The 14,413-nt window shown below is 40.3% G+C and overlaps 1 protein-coding gene across 1 annotated transcript; it reads left to right on the forward strand.

Annotated features, from left to right (window-relative positions):
* The first annotated feature begins 1,159 nt into the window (after positions 1–1,159).
* On the forward strand, positions 1,160–7,593 carry NPY2R (neuropeptide Y receptor Y2). The gene is made up of 2 exons (XM_003257870.3): positions 1,160–1,547; positions 6,372–7,593. Exon 2 carries the CDS (start codon positions 6,420–6,422, stop codon positions 7,563–7,565), a length of 1,146 nt encoding a protein of 381 aa, XP_003257918.1. The 5' UTR covers positions 1,160–1,547; positions 6,372–6,419; the 3' UTR covers positions 7,566–7,593.
* The last annotated feature ends 6,820 nt before the right edge of the window (positions 7,594–14,413 follow it).

Genomic DNA, 14,413 nt, shown 5'->3' on the forward strand with positions numbered 1-14,413 from the left:
GGTAGCTCTACTGCCTTCTCTAAAAACGAACAAAGGAAAGAGAGACTGGCTGCAAACTTTCAGAAGGAATGGCTTCGAATAGGGTTCCTGGGAGGAATCCCGAGGAAACAGACGCTGCTGCTCTGCTGATTGTCTCCACCATCCTGTTTTGCTCCTACCCACTAATCCAGCCTGGAAGGCTCTGGGCATTAGCGGAAGGTTTCACCACAAGGAGACAGGAGCGAGTATTCCAGAGGCATGCGCTCCTGGTGGCACGAGTGGCTTGGGTCAGGATCAAAGAGTGAAGGATCCGGAAGTCAGCTATCAGGAGAGAGAGAGATTGTGTTTTATTCGTGTCCCATAGCTTTCCTATCCTATCTCTATCCTAGCTTTTGCCCTGAGCCAGAGCTCACAACACAGGTTCCTGGCTATCGAGTCTGAATCTGCACTACTCAACTTATAAACTGTCTGCAGACACCTGTTAGGGAAATTGCTGATCATGGGCAGCAGGATCTGAACTCGCTTTACCTTCTTGTTTGGAGCACAGGGACCGCCCAGCTAGAGGAGCACCAGCGCACTGCGCCCCAGCCCTGGGCGAGGTGCGGAGGATTTCTTCTCGGTGCAATCCTGCTGGCGCTTTTCCGGGGTTCTGCGCGGATCCAGCTCCCCATCTCTGCTCCTACACACACAAAAGAAAACAACTCTCGATTGGAAGTTGTGGAATTTTCTCAGCCCCTACGAGGCGCGGGGATTCTCCAGCCCTGGCCCTCCTCCCGCCAGCCTGAGGTCTCCTTCACTCGCCTGCCTTGCTAGGGATCGCAGCCCCTCAGCCGCAGCTGGGTCTGTCCGCCCCGCCTTTGCCCTCGCCTTTCCCCGGGGCGGATTTGGTGAACTCGGCCTCCAGTCCAGGAGGTCTGTCTTCGCCGGGCCATCTCTCGCGGAACTGGGGGGTAGAGAGCAAAGGGAGAGATTCGTGGAATGGAAGGGAGGTAGCGGTGGCGCAAACGCCCAGAGTATCAAACTTGGAGGTGGCACAGTAGGTGACAGCAGCAGCTGCAGGTGGTGGCTGGGGACCCGCGAGGGGGCGCCCCTCTGGGTAGGGTCTGGCTGAGCGGGCTTGCAAGCCCGGGAGGCGGCTGAGAGACCCTGGACACTGTTCCTGCTCCCTCGCCACCAAAACTTCTCCTCCAGTCCCCTCCCCTGCAGGACCATCGCCCGCAGCCTCTGCACCTGTTTTCTTGTCTTTAAGGGTGGGGTTTGCCCCCCTCCCCACGCTCCCATCTCTGATCCTCCCACCTTCAACCGCCCACCCCGCGAGTGAGTGCGGTGCCCAGGCTCGCTTGGCCTGAGAGGTCGGCAGCAGACCCGGCAGTGCCAACCGCCCAGCCGATCTGACTGCTCGGGCTGCCTGCCCGCGCGGCGCGGGCTGTCCTGGACCCTAGGAGCGGACGGAACCGGACTTGCCTCTGGGGACCTTCCAGGGCCCTCTCCAGGTCGGCTGGCTAATCATCGGACAGAGGGACTGCACACATCTTGTTTCCGCGTCTCCGCAAAAACGCGAGGTCCAGGTCAGTAAGTTTAATTCCTAACTCTAATTCACCTCCTGGGAACAAGAATATCCCTAGAGGAGTGCTCGGTTCCTATGAAGAGGGACATGAGGAGGTCCTCATGAGTGTATGGACCTTTAGGCGGGAGGTGGCGGTTTGGAGGATGTAATACCATCCCCATTTTCTAGTTTCTATAGATTTTCCCTTTTCTGTTGAAGATTATTTACTATTTCCTTGACCCTTCTTTGAGATAGGTCATTATCTTTCCAGAACAGCAAGTTGTTACTGTTCCTGCCTCTTTAAAAATCAAGCACTTGTCTAAAGCAGGAGGTCCTATTGGATTCTCCAAAGCTGTTCAAGAGGAGACACATTCATTTAAGCGTTTGCTCATTTTCCATCAGAAAGGCTCACTCACTGGCAGGAGCTTTTGGTGGCAGGGAAAGAGGCAAAATTAAAAGCTTTGAGACTTTTTGCAATAGGTACACATCATTTAAAATTCAGTGATGAAACGGAGATGCTGTTTCCAAAGAAAGGCTTCCCACACCCTTTGGTGAATATTTTCAACTTTCTACTGATTAGCCAAACAATCATGTCTTGTATGTAGCATTCTTGAAACTTCCCTTCTTCCCCCTCCCCCACCCCCATTCCTAAAACTAATTAGTGTAGACAAATGCAGGGCTTTTGATTTCTGAGATTGATTTCTGAGATATTTTTCCCTGGGAAAAATGTTCTGGAAGATATTGTGCTTGATAAGATGTGTAGGTTTACTAAGGCCAACCTGTGACGATATTGTTGCAAAAAGCCCCCACAGATTTAAATATCTCTCCTCAAAGCATGAACTGGTCTCTGACTCAAATCACTTGAAGTTCTTTGAATCTTGGGTGGTGGGGTGTTGGGGGAAGTCCTGAAACTCTTTTCCTATTCTGCAAAGAAATGTTTCTATGACAAAATTTCTAAGGATTCCCTTATTCAGGAAAATTGTAGCGGTAAAAGTTCTCTTTAGATGTCTTAAGTAATGTAAATATCTCATTTTGCCTTATTTCAAAGAAAAGTTATTCCCTTGTCTGCTTGCTGTTTCCTTTGTGTGCTTTTGATGGCAACTTCCTCTGTGTACCATTTTCCTTTTCCACTTTTCCAGAAGTGCTGTCATGAAATGATGCATTTTCTGCTCTGGGTAATGCTTTGACCTGGCTGAAGGCCAGTAACCTGACTAAGCACAGCTAACACTGTCTACATTCTAATAGCTTGTAGATCAACAACCATTCCTACAGTGAAGTTGTAAATAAAAGGGCTTCAAAATTTGTAAAACAAGACTGAGAAGAAAAAGCAAAGCAAATCAAAAAATCAAGTATACTCCTCCTCCTAGTATCCTTCAATCTCATGTTTCCTCTCAATTTAATCAGGTATAACCTCCAAACTCCAGCCTCTTGGAGTCTCTTTAATTCTGTAAATGGCTAAATGGCTTGTCAGGATTGAGTAACTGTACTCTAAAACCAGTCTCTTTCTTAGTCTAGGGCATATGGTGTGGCCTATCAAACATACACGCCAAGATTTGAATGGTTTGTTTCAGTTTTCTCTAATTACTAAGGAATGGAGGCACATGTGAAAAGAGGCTGGGGCTCGTTGGAACATTCTATGTGAAATTTATGCAGAGGAAGCAGGAATATATCAGTACAGCAAACACTTGAGTACATGGAAACTCTCATGTCTCTCCGTATACTAAGGCTCCTGTGGAAGGGGGAGTGGTGAGAGACAGAGAGACAGGGAAAGATGCGGAAAGAAAAAAAAAGTGAGAGAAATGGAGAGGGGGAAAGAGAGTCGGGGGAGCAGAAACCTTTGAAACAGAAAGTTTTCTTTATGGGTTATACTGACAATTTAAAATGTTATAATCAGGAATTAATTTAACAGAGTCTCAGGACAATTTTTTTTGTATAAGCAGTTATCCGATTAAGAATAAGAAAATAAGCATATGGATGTTATGTCATAGGAAAGAACCCTACATAGGCAGTTGTCTTCAGTAAAGGAAAGGATCAAAATTACACTTTCCATTTTGCTGACATTGATTATTCAGTAAAGTTGTGCTTTCCTTTAGCTTTATATTTGTTCTGCCAAATTGCTGAGTACTTTTAGTGTACTAGTTAGTGTGCTAGGGATTAAACAATGGAGGAAGAAGGTCCAGGTTCTGTCTTCAAAGAGATTGCTGTGGTAGGTAAATGAAGGAAAACAGTCACAATGTGGCATGTGGTACATGCGGCATTAGAAGTGAGCACATGGGCTTGGGGTAACTGAAAGGCTTCCCAGTTTAAAACAGGGAGGGCAGAGAGGCATGAAAAAGGCTCAGGTGTTACTGGAATTGGAAGTAAGGCAGTATGACAGAAGTGGACAGTATATATTGGGCTGTCAGCAGAGATGAGGCCAGAGGGATATGCAGGGATGAGTTCAAGAAAAGCCTCGAATGTCAGGCTAAGGAGTTGGGATTTTCTTCTATAGGCCAGTGTTGTCAACCTGTAGGTGCAGATACTTTGGTGGGAGAGCAAATTAATGAAAGCATATATGCATGTTATTATCAGATCATGCAAAACAGAATCTATTCAAGAATGTAAAAAAGGAGGAATTTAATGCAGATAGTTGATTAAACAAGTGATGGAAGCCAAACAAGGGATGTGGAGACTACCTAGGGATTAGCAAGAGCAGGAAGTCATTACTGCCTCCAGCTGGATGGACATGAGGAAGAGGTAATGTGAGCAAGGGCCCCGGACCAGGGACATCCTCTGGAATCAGAATCACAATAAGTCTGTCCTATGAAAACCAGAGCTACAGAACTGCTGTAGGGGCACTGCCAAGAGCAGAGAGGGAGGAAGAAGAATATAGTGGCTTCTCCCTTCCTGCTGTCCTCCAACTGCCTGCCAGTGCCTCCCACTGACCAAACCCAGCCAGAATCCCAAGGACTTGGAATCTGAAAATGTATTCTGTGAGAGTCAGCCCTCCTGTGGTACAGAGCAGAACAGAACAGAGAAATGGTGAGGGAAGGAGCTGGGGGGCACACAAGCCCAGCCAGGCATTATCTGTGGGCTGAATAAATATATGACTCTCCTACCAATGGCGTTAGATGCTATTAATTACAAATACATTCATTGAAAGGTTCATAAAAACAAATTCATAAAAGAAGCTCTGAATGAACAATGGCAGCCTTTTGTGATTATGAATATATTTGAAAGTTACTACCACCATGGTGCTGGGCTCTGGATGCTTTAACAGACTGAAAAAATGAAACTTATATTAGAAAACAATACATTATATTGTTTCAAACAATCTGGAGACATTGAGGAAAACAATATGATCACGTTTGAATTTCAGAAAAAAAAATTTTAATATCAGAGTAAGCATTGTCTAGTAAAATATGAGAGCCTTAGAGTAGAGGTACTATCCTCCTGTCTTCACCTGGCAAAAACCCTAATTCAAGACATAGGTTTTTAAATATGTGATGCATGCAGGTTTGAAGATGTATAGGCACCAGGATGGTAAAGCCACCCCTGGCATTGAGTAGACACTTGATTATTTCTGTTAGGCAACTGAATTGATTAATAAATAAAAGCAAAAGAGGATGGGAAGTAAGTTAGAAGATGATTAGAGTAATAATGATCAGAGATTAAGAAGAATAAAACCAATGTTGTAGAAATGATGAGAAAATCACAGGTGGAAGAGAAACGTAACACACTAGTCTGCGGGTTCTCTTAAATGTGGGGGCTAACAGAGATTTCGAGAAAGCATGAAATGTTATATGTTAGTTCGGAAGTTTGTTTAAGATCATTCAAAAAAGCAACTGTTGCAATCCAAGTGTCCTTAGACCATTGAGTGGATAAAGAAAACGTGGTATGTAATACACCATGGAATACTACTCAGCCATAAAAAAGAATGATATGATGTCTTTTGCAACAAGTTGAATGGAGCAGGAGACCATTATTCTAAGTGAAGTAACTAGGATGGAAAATCAAATACAATAGGTTCTCATTTGTAAGTAGGAGCTAAGCTGTGGGTACACAAAAGCATACAGAGTGGTATAATGGACTTTGGAGACTCATAAAGGAGAGAGTGGGAATGGGAGTGAGGGATAAAAAAACTACATATTGGGTACAAGGTACACTACTTGGGTGACAGATGCACTAAAATCTGATTTTACTACCATACAATCCATCCATGCAACCAAAAAACATTTGTACCCCAAAAGCTATTGAAATTAAATTTTTAAAAAGTAACTCTTCTATATATTTTAATACTATTTTTAATACTAAATCCTGCACCAAAAACAGAATCTGCTTGGTTTATCTGAGATAATGCATAGTCCCAAGATTCAGGCACCAGACAAATAGTTTTAATATGTTCCCCTTTCTTATACAATTTGTTGCTGTATATTTATAAATTTGAAACAGTCAAGATATTGAAGGAAACTTTACTTTTTTATCTACCTGAAAATTAATTCAATGAATTTATAGTGGTTATACAATTCATAAAGTTTATAATATTCATTCCACTTAAAATGAAATTAATCCATTCGATAGCATTCACTTTGAAATTATGTCTATACTATCGGTATTATACTTTACCGTCATAGCATGTATTTCAGAAACCTGATTTAATTGGTCCATATTTGACAATAGACTTATTAAAGGGTCTGTTCATTAAAATGTTTTGCTATGCACAATTTTAGGGAGTAGAGGATATTTTGATCCCCAACCAAAATTAAACCAGTCCATTTGTGAAATTTCTTTGCTTCACCTTTGTGTTTTCCTCGTTCCGTTGGTTTTTGTTGTTGTTGTTTTGTTTTGTTTTGTTTTTTCTTTTTAGGTTGTAGACTCTCGTGCTGGTTGCAGGCCAAGTGGAACTGTACTGAAAATGGGTCCAATAGGTGCAGAGGCTGATGAAAACCAGACAGTGGAAGAAATGAAGGTGGAACAATACGGGCCACGAACAACTCCTAGAGGTGAACTGGTCCCTGACCCTGAGCCAGAGCTTATAGATAGTACCAAGCTGATTGAGGTGCAAGTTGTCCTCATATTGGCCTACTGCTCCATCATCTTGCTTGGGGTAATTGGCAACTCCTTGGTGATCCACGTGGTGATCAAATTCAAGAGCATGCGCACAGTAACCAACTTTTTCATTGCCAATCTGGCTGTGGCAGATCTTTTGGTGAACACTCTGTGTCTACCATTCACTCTTACCTATACCTTAATGGGGGAGTGGAAAATGGGTCCTGTCCTGTGCCACCTGGTGCCCTATGCCCAGGGCCTGGCAGTACAAGTATCCACAATCACCTTGACAGTAATTGCCCTGGACCGGCACAGGTGCATCGTCTACCACCTAGAGAGCAAAATCTCCAAGCGAATCAGCTTCCTGATTATTGGCTTGGCCTGGGGCATCAGTGCCCTGCTGGCAAGTCCCCTGGCCATCTTCCGGGAGTATTCGCTGATTGAGATCATTCCAGACTTTGAGATTGTGGCCTGTACTGAAAAGTGGCCTGGCGAGGAGAAGAGCATCTATGGCACTGTCTACAGTCTTTCTTCCTTGTTGATCTTGTATGTTTTGCCTCTGGGCATCATATCATTTTCCTACACTCGCATTTGGAGTAAATTGAAGAACCATGTCAGTCCTGGAGCTGCAAATGACCACTACCATCAGCGAAGGCAGAAAACCACCAAAATGCTGGTGTGTGTGGTGGTGGTGTTTGCGGTCAGCTGGCTGCCTCTCCATGCCTTCCAGCTTGCCGTTGACATTGACAGCCAGGTCCTGGACCTGAAGGAGTACAAACTCATCTTCACAGTGTTCCACATCATTGCCATGTGCTCCACTTTTGCCAATCCCCTTCTCTATGGCTGGATGAACAGCAACTATAGAAAGGCTTTCCTCTCGGCCTTCCGCTGTGAGCAGCGGTTGGATGCCATTCACTCTGAGGTGTCCGTGACATTCAAGGCTAAAAAGAACCTGGAGGTCAGAAAGAACAGTGGCCCCAATGACTCTTTCACAGAGGCTACCAATGTCTAAGGAAGCTCTGGTGTGAAAATGTATGGATGAATTCTGACCAGAGCTATGAATCTGGTTGATGGCGGCTCACAAGTGAAAACTGATTTCCCATTTTAAAGAAGAAGAGGATCTAAATGGAAGCATCTGCTGTTTAATTCCTGGAAAACTGGCTGGGCAGAGCTTGTGTGAAAATACCTGAATTCAAAGATAAGGCAACAAAATGGCTTACTTAACAGTTGGTTGGGTAGTAGGTTGAATTATGAGTAAAAGCAGAGAGAAGTACTTTTGATTATTTTCCTGGAGTGAAGAAAACTTGAACAAGAAATTGGTATTATCAGCATTGCTAAGAGACGGTGGGAAAGCAAGTTGACTTTCAAATCACATTAGGACCTAGACTGGGGAGCTGGGCAGTTCACTGCTCCCTGCTTGGCTGATGAAAACACCACTGAACAGAAATTTCTCCAGGGAGCCACAGGCTCTCGTTCATCGCATTTTGATTTTTTGGTTCATTCTCTAGACAAAATCCATCAGGGAATGCTGCAGGAAAAGATTGCCAATTATATGAGTGACTTTGGGGAAATAAACTGAAATTTGCTATATAATTAATATTTTGGCAGATGATAGGGGAACTCCTCAACACTCAGTGAGCCAATTGTTCTTAAAACCAATTGCACGTTTGGTGAAAGTTTCTTCAACTCTGAATCAAAAGCTGAAATTCTCAGAATTACAGGAAATGCAAACCATCATTTAATTTCTAATTTCAAGTTACATCTGCTTTATGGAGATACTATTTAGATAACAAGCATACAACCTGATACTTTTATTGTTATACCTTTTTGAACATGTATGATTTCTGTTATTATTCCTATTGGAGCTAAATTTGTCTACACTAAAATTTAAATCAGACTAGAGAATAATTTTTGTGGCATGTTGTAACATTTCACAGTATTTATAAGCTATTTTTGCACAGGTACATAGTTCTCATGTATTTAAAGAACACTGCAGGCCGGGCGTGGTGGCTCACGCTTGTAATCCCAGCACTTTGGGAGGCCGAGGCGGGCAGATCACGAGGTCAGGAGATCGAGACCACGGTGAAACCCCGTCTCTACTAAAAATACAAAAAAAATTAGCCGGGCGTGGTGGCGAGCACCTGTAGTCCCAGCTACTTGGAGAGGCTGAGGCAGGAGAATGGCGTGAACCCGGGAGGCACAGCTTGCAGTGAGCCGAGATTGTGCCACTGCACTCCAGCCTGGGCGACAGAGCGAGACTCAGTCTAAAAAAAAAAAAAAGAACACTGCAGTGTTGTTTTCTCTGAAATTCATCCTCCATGGACCCATTCACACTAAATAAAACAATGTGATTACATTAAAATGGACCCATCTGTTAAGAGGTACTAAAAACATTGGATTCATTTCATCTTGCGAATGTTGTATTTCAAACCAATTTCACATAAGTTATTTATCTTCTTTTCAAAATAATTAGCTATATTTTTATATAACATGAATATATACATAAAAATTGTTCCTATAAATTGTAGAACATAGATGCTACAGTATTTTTTATTTAATTATTTTATGAATAAAATTGTTATTTCAATAGTACCCAACCAAAGATGCTTAAAAGCCTTCTATGTGCATAAAAAATAACAACTGAGATGTTAAAAGTCATATGTCTTTAGATGCTGTTAAAGTTTCATTACAGTCATATTTTTGTAAATATGACAGAATTTGTGAATATATTTTTAAAGCAAAAAACTTCAACATGCATATTATATATAGTTACAACATTAATTTTATGAACTGGAGAGCTTTACTTTATGGATATATTTAAAATTCGTACTATAGCTCCTATTAAATTCCTTCCATGATAGATATAAAAGACTGGTTTTTAAGTGCACTGCACTTCTGGACTACTGAAAAAGAATGAAAACAATACGTTAGATTAAGTGGAAGACTTTAAGAACTGAACAAAAAGTAATGTATATCTGTAATATATAATCAAATGATTCATTTTTCTGTTAGACTCAGCAAATTGTTCAAAAATAACCTTTTTGTCTTTTAAGTAGCAGTTACTTTGCTTAAGACTCTAATAGAAAACTATGGTTAAAGATTTACCTTCCCTCTTGGTGAATTATTACACTGTAAGAAATGTATATGCTACTGTGTTACATGTTGTATTAGTAAATTATTAGAATCCAATTAATGATTCAATTAAAGTATATCTTATCCAATTCATTATGTCAATTCATTAATAAAATACCTTTTATGTAGTGGCTTTATGTTGAAATTAAAAAGTTGGGGAAATTAGAGAAATTGTGTGGAATTTTATATCAGAGTGCTTGACTAAGACAAGACAGTAAGACTAATGCAACTAAAAAAGAAAAATAAAGGCGGCTGTTCCACAGTTAGTCCAGCTCTCTTTCCATTCTGTACCGGAACCTGAGTCAATAGATCCACTCCTATGACTGCAATTACAATACATAGTATGAGGATGTGTGGATCTTCATTTTTCAGACAAGACCTTTCTTCCTAACTTCAAATCTGTATCTCTACCAGCCAACAGACCATGTCCACATGGGTGTCTCAGCAGCAAATCAAATCCAACATGTCTCAAACAGAACCTGCCATTTCAGTGCACACCTCATCCCAACTCACCTCCATGTTGCCTTCCAGTATTCCCTGTCTCAATCATGACACTACTGTGTACCTATTTCCCAAAAGCCTTACATTTTGGAACCACCCTTTACAAGTCTCTTTATCGCATGTATCTAATTAATTCCCACATCTTGTTTTAATTCCTGTGTGTTTCTTTAATCAACTTACTTTTTTCCATTCCCTTGGTCTAGTCTATGATTGTCTCCCCAGACTGCTATTATGTCTCATCTGGATTAATATAGGTGCTTCCTAATTGGTCTCTGTATCTTGTTTTCTTCCCATCCAATCTGACTGTAACCCATTAGCCATAGTGATTTTTCAAAATCTCAGATTTTATCAAATCACTCTTCTGATGAAAACACTTTAATGTCTCCTTATAATTATTGTGATAAACTCAGAATCTTTTTATGACATGGAAGGTTGTTTAGAACCTGACTGTGCCTGTGTTTTTTATCTCATATAGATTCTTTTTTTCCACTAATATTTGCTGCTAGATTTTAAGCATCATGAGGGCCATGACAGGGACTGTCTTAACCATTGTGGTTATCACAGGTACTTGCAATCCTTGACACCAAGTTAGTAGTCAATAAATATCCTTCAAGGAAATTGAGTTTATGAAGTGAAGTATATTTATTAAAGCCAAGACTTGAAGATAGATTTGCAAGGTTGTAAACCATAAATGTTTCCCATTTTAGTATATGTCTTCTAGGAAAAGAAGGTTTTAGCTACACAAGAGTCCAGTAAAGATACATATTTGTTCAGAATCAGGTTGGTTTTCTTTTGTTTTTTGAAGGCCATTAAACGTAGACATATGCGTAAGTATAAAGGGCTCTATACATAGATTTCATTCATGGCTCACTCAAAATTAGCTAGAACTTTGTCACCAGGGAAGAATGGAGGAGGCAGTCATGATTCAGATAGCTAGAGAAGCCATTGCAGATATTTCTAGCAGAAAGTTATTTAATTCAAGAAATTAAAATATTATAAAACCACTGGAAGAGCTAGGGAAGTTAAAGTTAGGAAAAGTATCCACTAGTATTGAAGAAACCAGGAAGTGCAAAATTCCAAGCAACTACTATTAATGTGAACAGTGCGAAGGTGGATGATGTACAGGAAAAGTACAGATTTATCTGTAAAATCTTATTGCCTCTTGCTGAGCCCACACTCCTGCCCATCTCTACTGTAGATCCATTAATGCCTTTTGCTTCTCTTCTGGTTTCCAAAATTTATACAACTCTAGCCGCACTGGCATGGATCTAGGGAAATGTTCTTAGGTTTCAAATCCCTAAGATACAGGGGAGAGCATGGAGGGGAGGATATGGCACTCAGTTGCTATCAGAGAGTCTGGCAATCTTAGGGTGTAATTTCTAGTTTCAACCTCATCTTCTCCTTAGTACCTGCGTAGGTTCCCCAGAGTTACAGTGATGCAAATTGACTACATCTGTTCCTTTTCTCTTAACAAGGCTCAGTTGTCAAAAATTCTCTTTAAAACTGCCCCATTTGTACAGGTAGACTGAGGAGTAAAGTATAAATAAAGGCGATTTTTCCTACAATGGGCTGATTGGAATGGAGGAAGAAAGGATAAATCCTATATAACTATACCAATACTGGAACAATGATCTAAAAGCTACAGAAGAATCTAAATTCTGGATTAGTTTCCTAGGATGAGCAAAAGGAAATAATAATAATGTCTCAGGGAGAGAAGAGTCTTCAAAATTTTCAAATTGATAAGAGATGAAATATTAATATATATGGTAGCAAAAGACAAAAATGTTATTTTTTCTTAAGAAAACAAAAAAATTAAAGAAGCAACACAAAGATGGTAGAGAATGCAAACAACTCAATGATTTTATCCCATGGCATTAAACATAGGTAAGAATTTTGTTAAGGAGTTTCTAAGGACCGATTTGAGGATTTATAAAGATAACTGTCTGTTAGACCATTGACCCTTTTCTGCCTTAGTACACTTGAAAGACGTCCACAGACTCCACAAGTTCTCATAGATATGGAAGAGATTATAAAAAGAATAGTCTGCAGGTTATAACAATTCACATTCATGTTATCTGTAACTCCAGCTCTTCCTTGCTAACTTGAGACTGTGTAATTGAATGGAAGCAAGTGAAAATGGCTAACCCTGAATCTACTCTCCTTTATAAACAAATAATTGGCAATTTTTCAACACTTTAACAAATTACTTGCAAAACGCCAGATGGCTGATCATGACAAAGGATTATGTTATAACAGTAAAATTAAAAAGCACTATATCTTCACAATAAATGAAGGAAAATAATAAGTCAATAATTATTTTTAAATTAATGTTGCCCTTGTCATAGAAAATTAACAAACTATAAAAAAGAAAGTACATATATGTATATACACACATATATTTAATGACAAACAAATATATCTCCTTGACGTACACTATCATCTAATGTCACATATAATCTGTGTATAGAACATCTAACTATCTAAAAGTGGTGACTAGCCTTTTTCCAAATGACCTATTTATTTCCACCGTTGTCCCTGCAGGAGTAACTACCTCTGGGCTGTGGGTGCAGTGGGGTGAAGAGGAAAGGAGAATGCACTCTGGAATGTGAACAAAATAATTTGAATATATGCAGTTTGAAAAAGCTCCTTGGTGAGTGTAGCCTACTTCCCCCAACCAGTCGATAATCAAAGATGACAGATGTCAAACTGGTGCTTATCATTTTGAACACTGACACGTTTTTAAATGATTAGTACCCATTAGGATACACAAGCTACAATCTGCCTCCAAAGACTTGTGAATTGTTGGAGGGCGCCTATTGTGCAATCATTCCTGTTCTCTAGTATAAGCAAATCAGAACTTGTTTCCAGAATGCAACTGAGAAGGGAGAAACAAAAGACTTTGAGGGACATACTTAGTGTTAGCACTACTGCATGCATCGTGTATAAGTTGAAGCCAAATACCATCAGTCAAAACACATCTACAATAATCTCTGGATCCCATCAGAAGTAACCATATTGAGGGATGGAACAACAGGATCTAGGGGAACATAGATAATGTAATTTTATGTTCACTGAAGCAATAATACAGGTTTGACACTGAAGGATTTTTTCTGCCTTTTTATTCCAGGAAAAATAATTTACTGAAAATAAGAACTTCCTACTTACTTACAAAGATAATTCCGTCTAAACTATTGCCTCAATAGTTTTCCGACGAATATGGTGTACTCAGTAACTTATGACCTCAAAAGCTCCACAGGAGTTATACAAATCTGGTTTGTCTCCAAGATACGGATTTCATATTTACTTTCTGATATTTAGCTTAAAAGTCTAAAATTAGATGGAGGCATTCCTTACCTACGAGGACCCTCATGAGGATTGCTTTTAATTGTCATATCCCGAGACAGCACAAAACAGTTTATTATAGTCATGAGTATTAGAATGTTTTTTAAAGAACAGGCCCCCCCAACAGATAATTTCTTAGTGGATATAACTAGGAAATATGAATGAAATTTTGGAACTGTCAGTATTGTGATGTGGTGCTAATCTTATTCAAAACATGGTTGAACATGATTGAGCGATTTTGCTACCAGTGATAATCATTTGTCCTGATATAGTCACCAGCTGCTGTAGTTTGTACATTTCCTCCAAAATTCAGGTGATGAAAGTTAATGGCCAAAGTGATTGTATTAAAAGGTAGGGCTTTTAAGACGTGACTAAATTATGAGAGCTCCTTCCATCGTGAATGATATTAAATCCCTTATAAAAGGGGCTTCATGCAAATTTGGCTGTTTTGCCTTTCCACCTTTCACCATATAAACACACAGTGATATCCCCTCCGGAGGTTGCAGCAATAAGGCGCCATCTTGGAAGCAGAGAACACTCTTCAACAGACAACTAAATCTGCCCCACCCTGATCTTGGACTTCCTAATCTCCAGAATGGTAAGAAATGAATTTTACAAGTTCTCCAGTCTCAGGTATTTTGTTATAACAGTACAGACTGTTACTGAATACATTTTATCCACCAACACATTCTTAAAGATAGTTGCATGATGGTGCAACAGAGTTATGTCATCCTCGCAGAAAATTCATGGCTTTAAACAAATTAACATCATCATGCACAGAAAGCAAGTGGGTGAATCTGCTTTAGGCAAGGCTTAAAGCTGAAGCTAGAGAATCCAGAGCAACAGCCAAGTCCGAGGTAACAGACTCTTAAAGGGGACATGGAA

The sequence above is a fragment of the Nomascus leucogenys genome, chromosome 7b (genome assembly GCF_006542625.1).
Source record: "Nomascus leucogenys isolate Asia chromosome 7b, Asia_NLE_v1, whole genome shotgun sequence".
Lineage (NCBI taxonomy): Eukaryota > Metazoa > Chordata > Mammalia > Primates > Hylobatidae > Nomascus > Nomascus leucogenys.

What these genes read in the sequence shown, in the direction of transcription:
- NPY2R (XM_003257870.3), top strand. Translation starts at nt 6,420, where the DNA reads ATGGGTCCAATAGGTGCAGAGGCTGATGAAAACCAGACAGTGGAAGAA.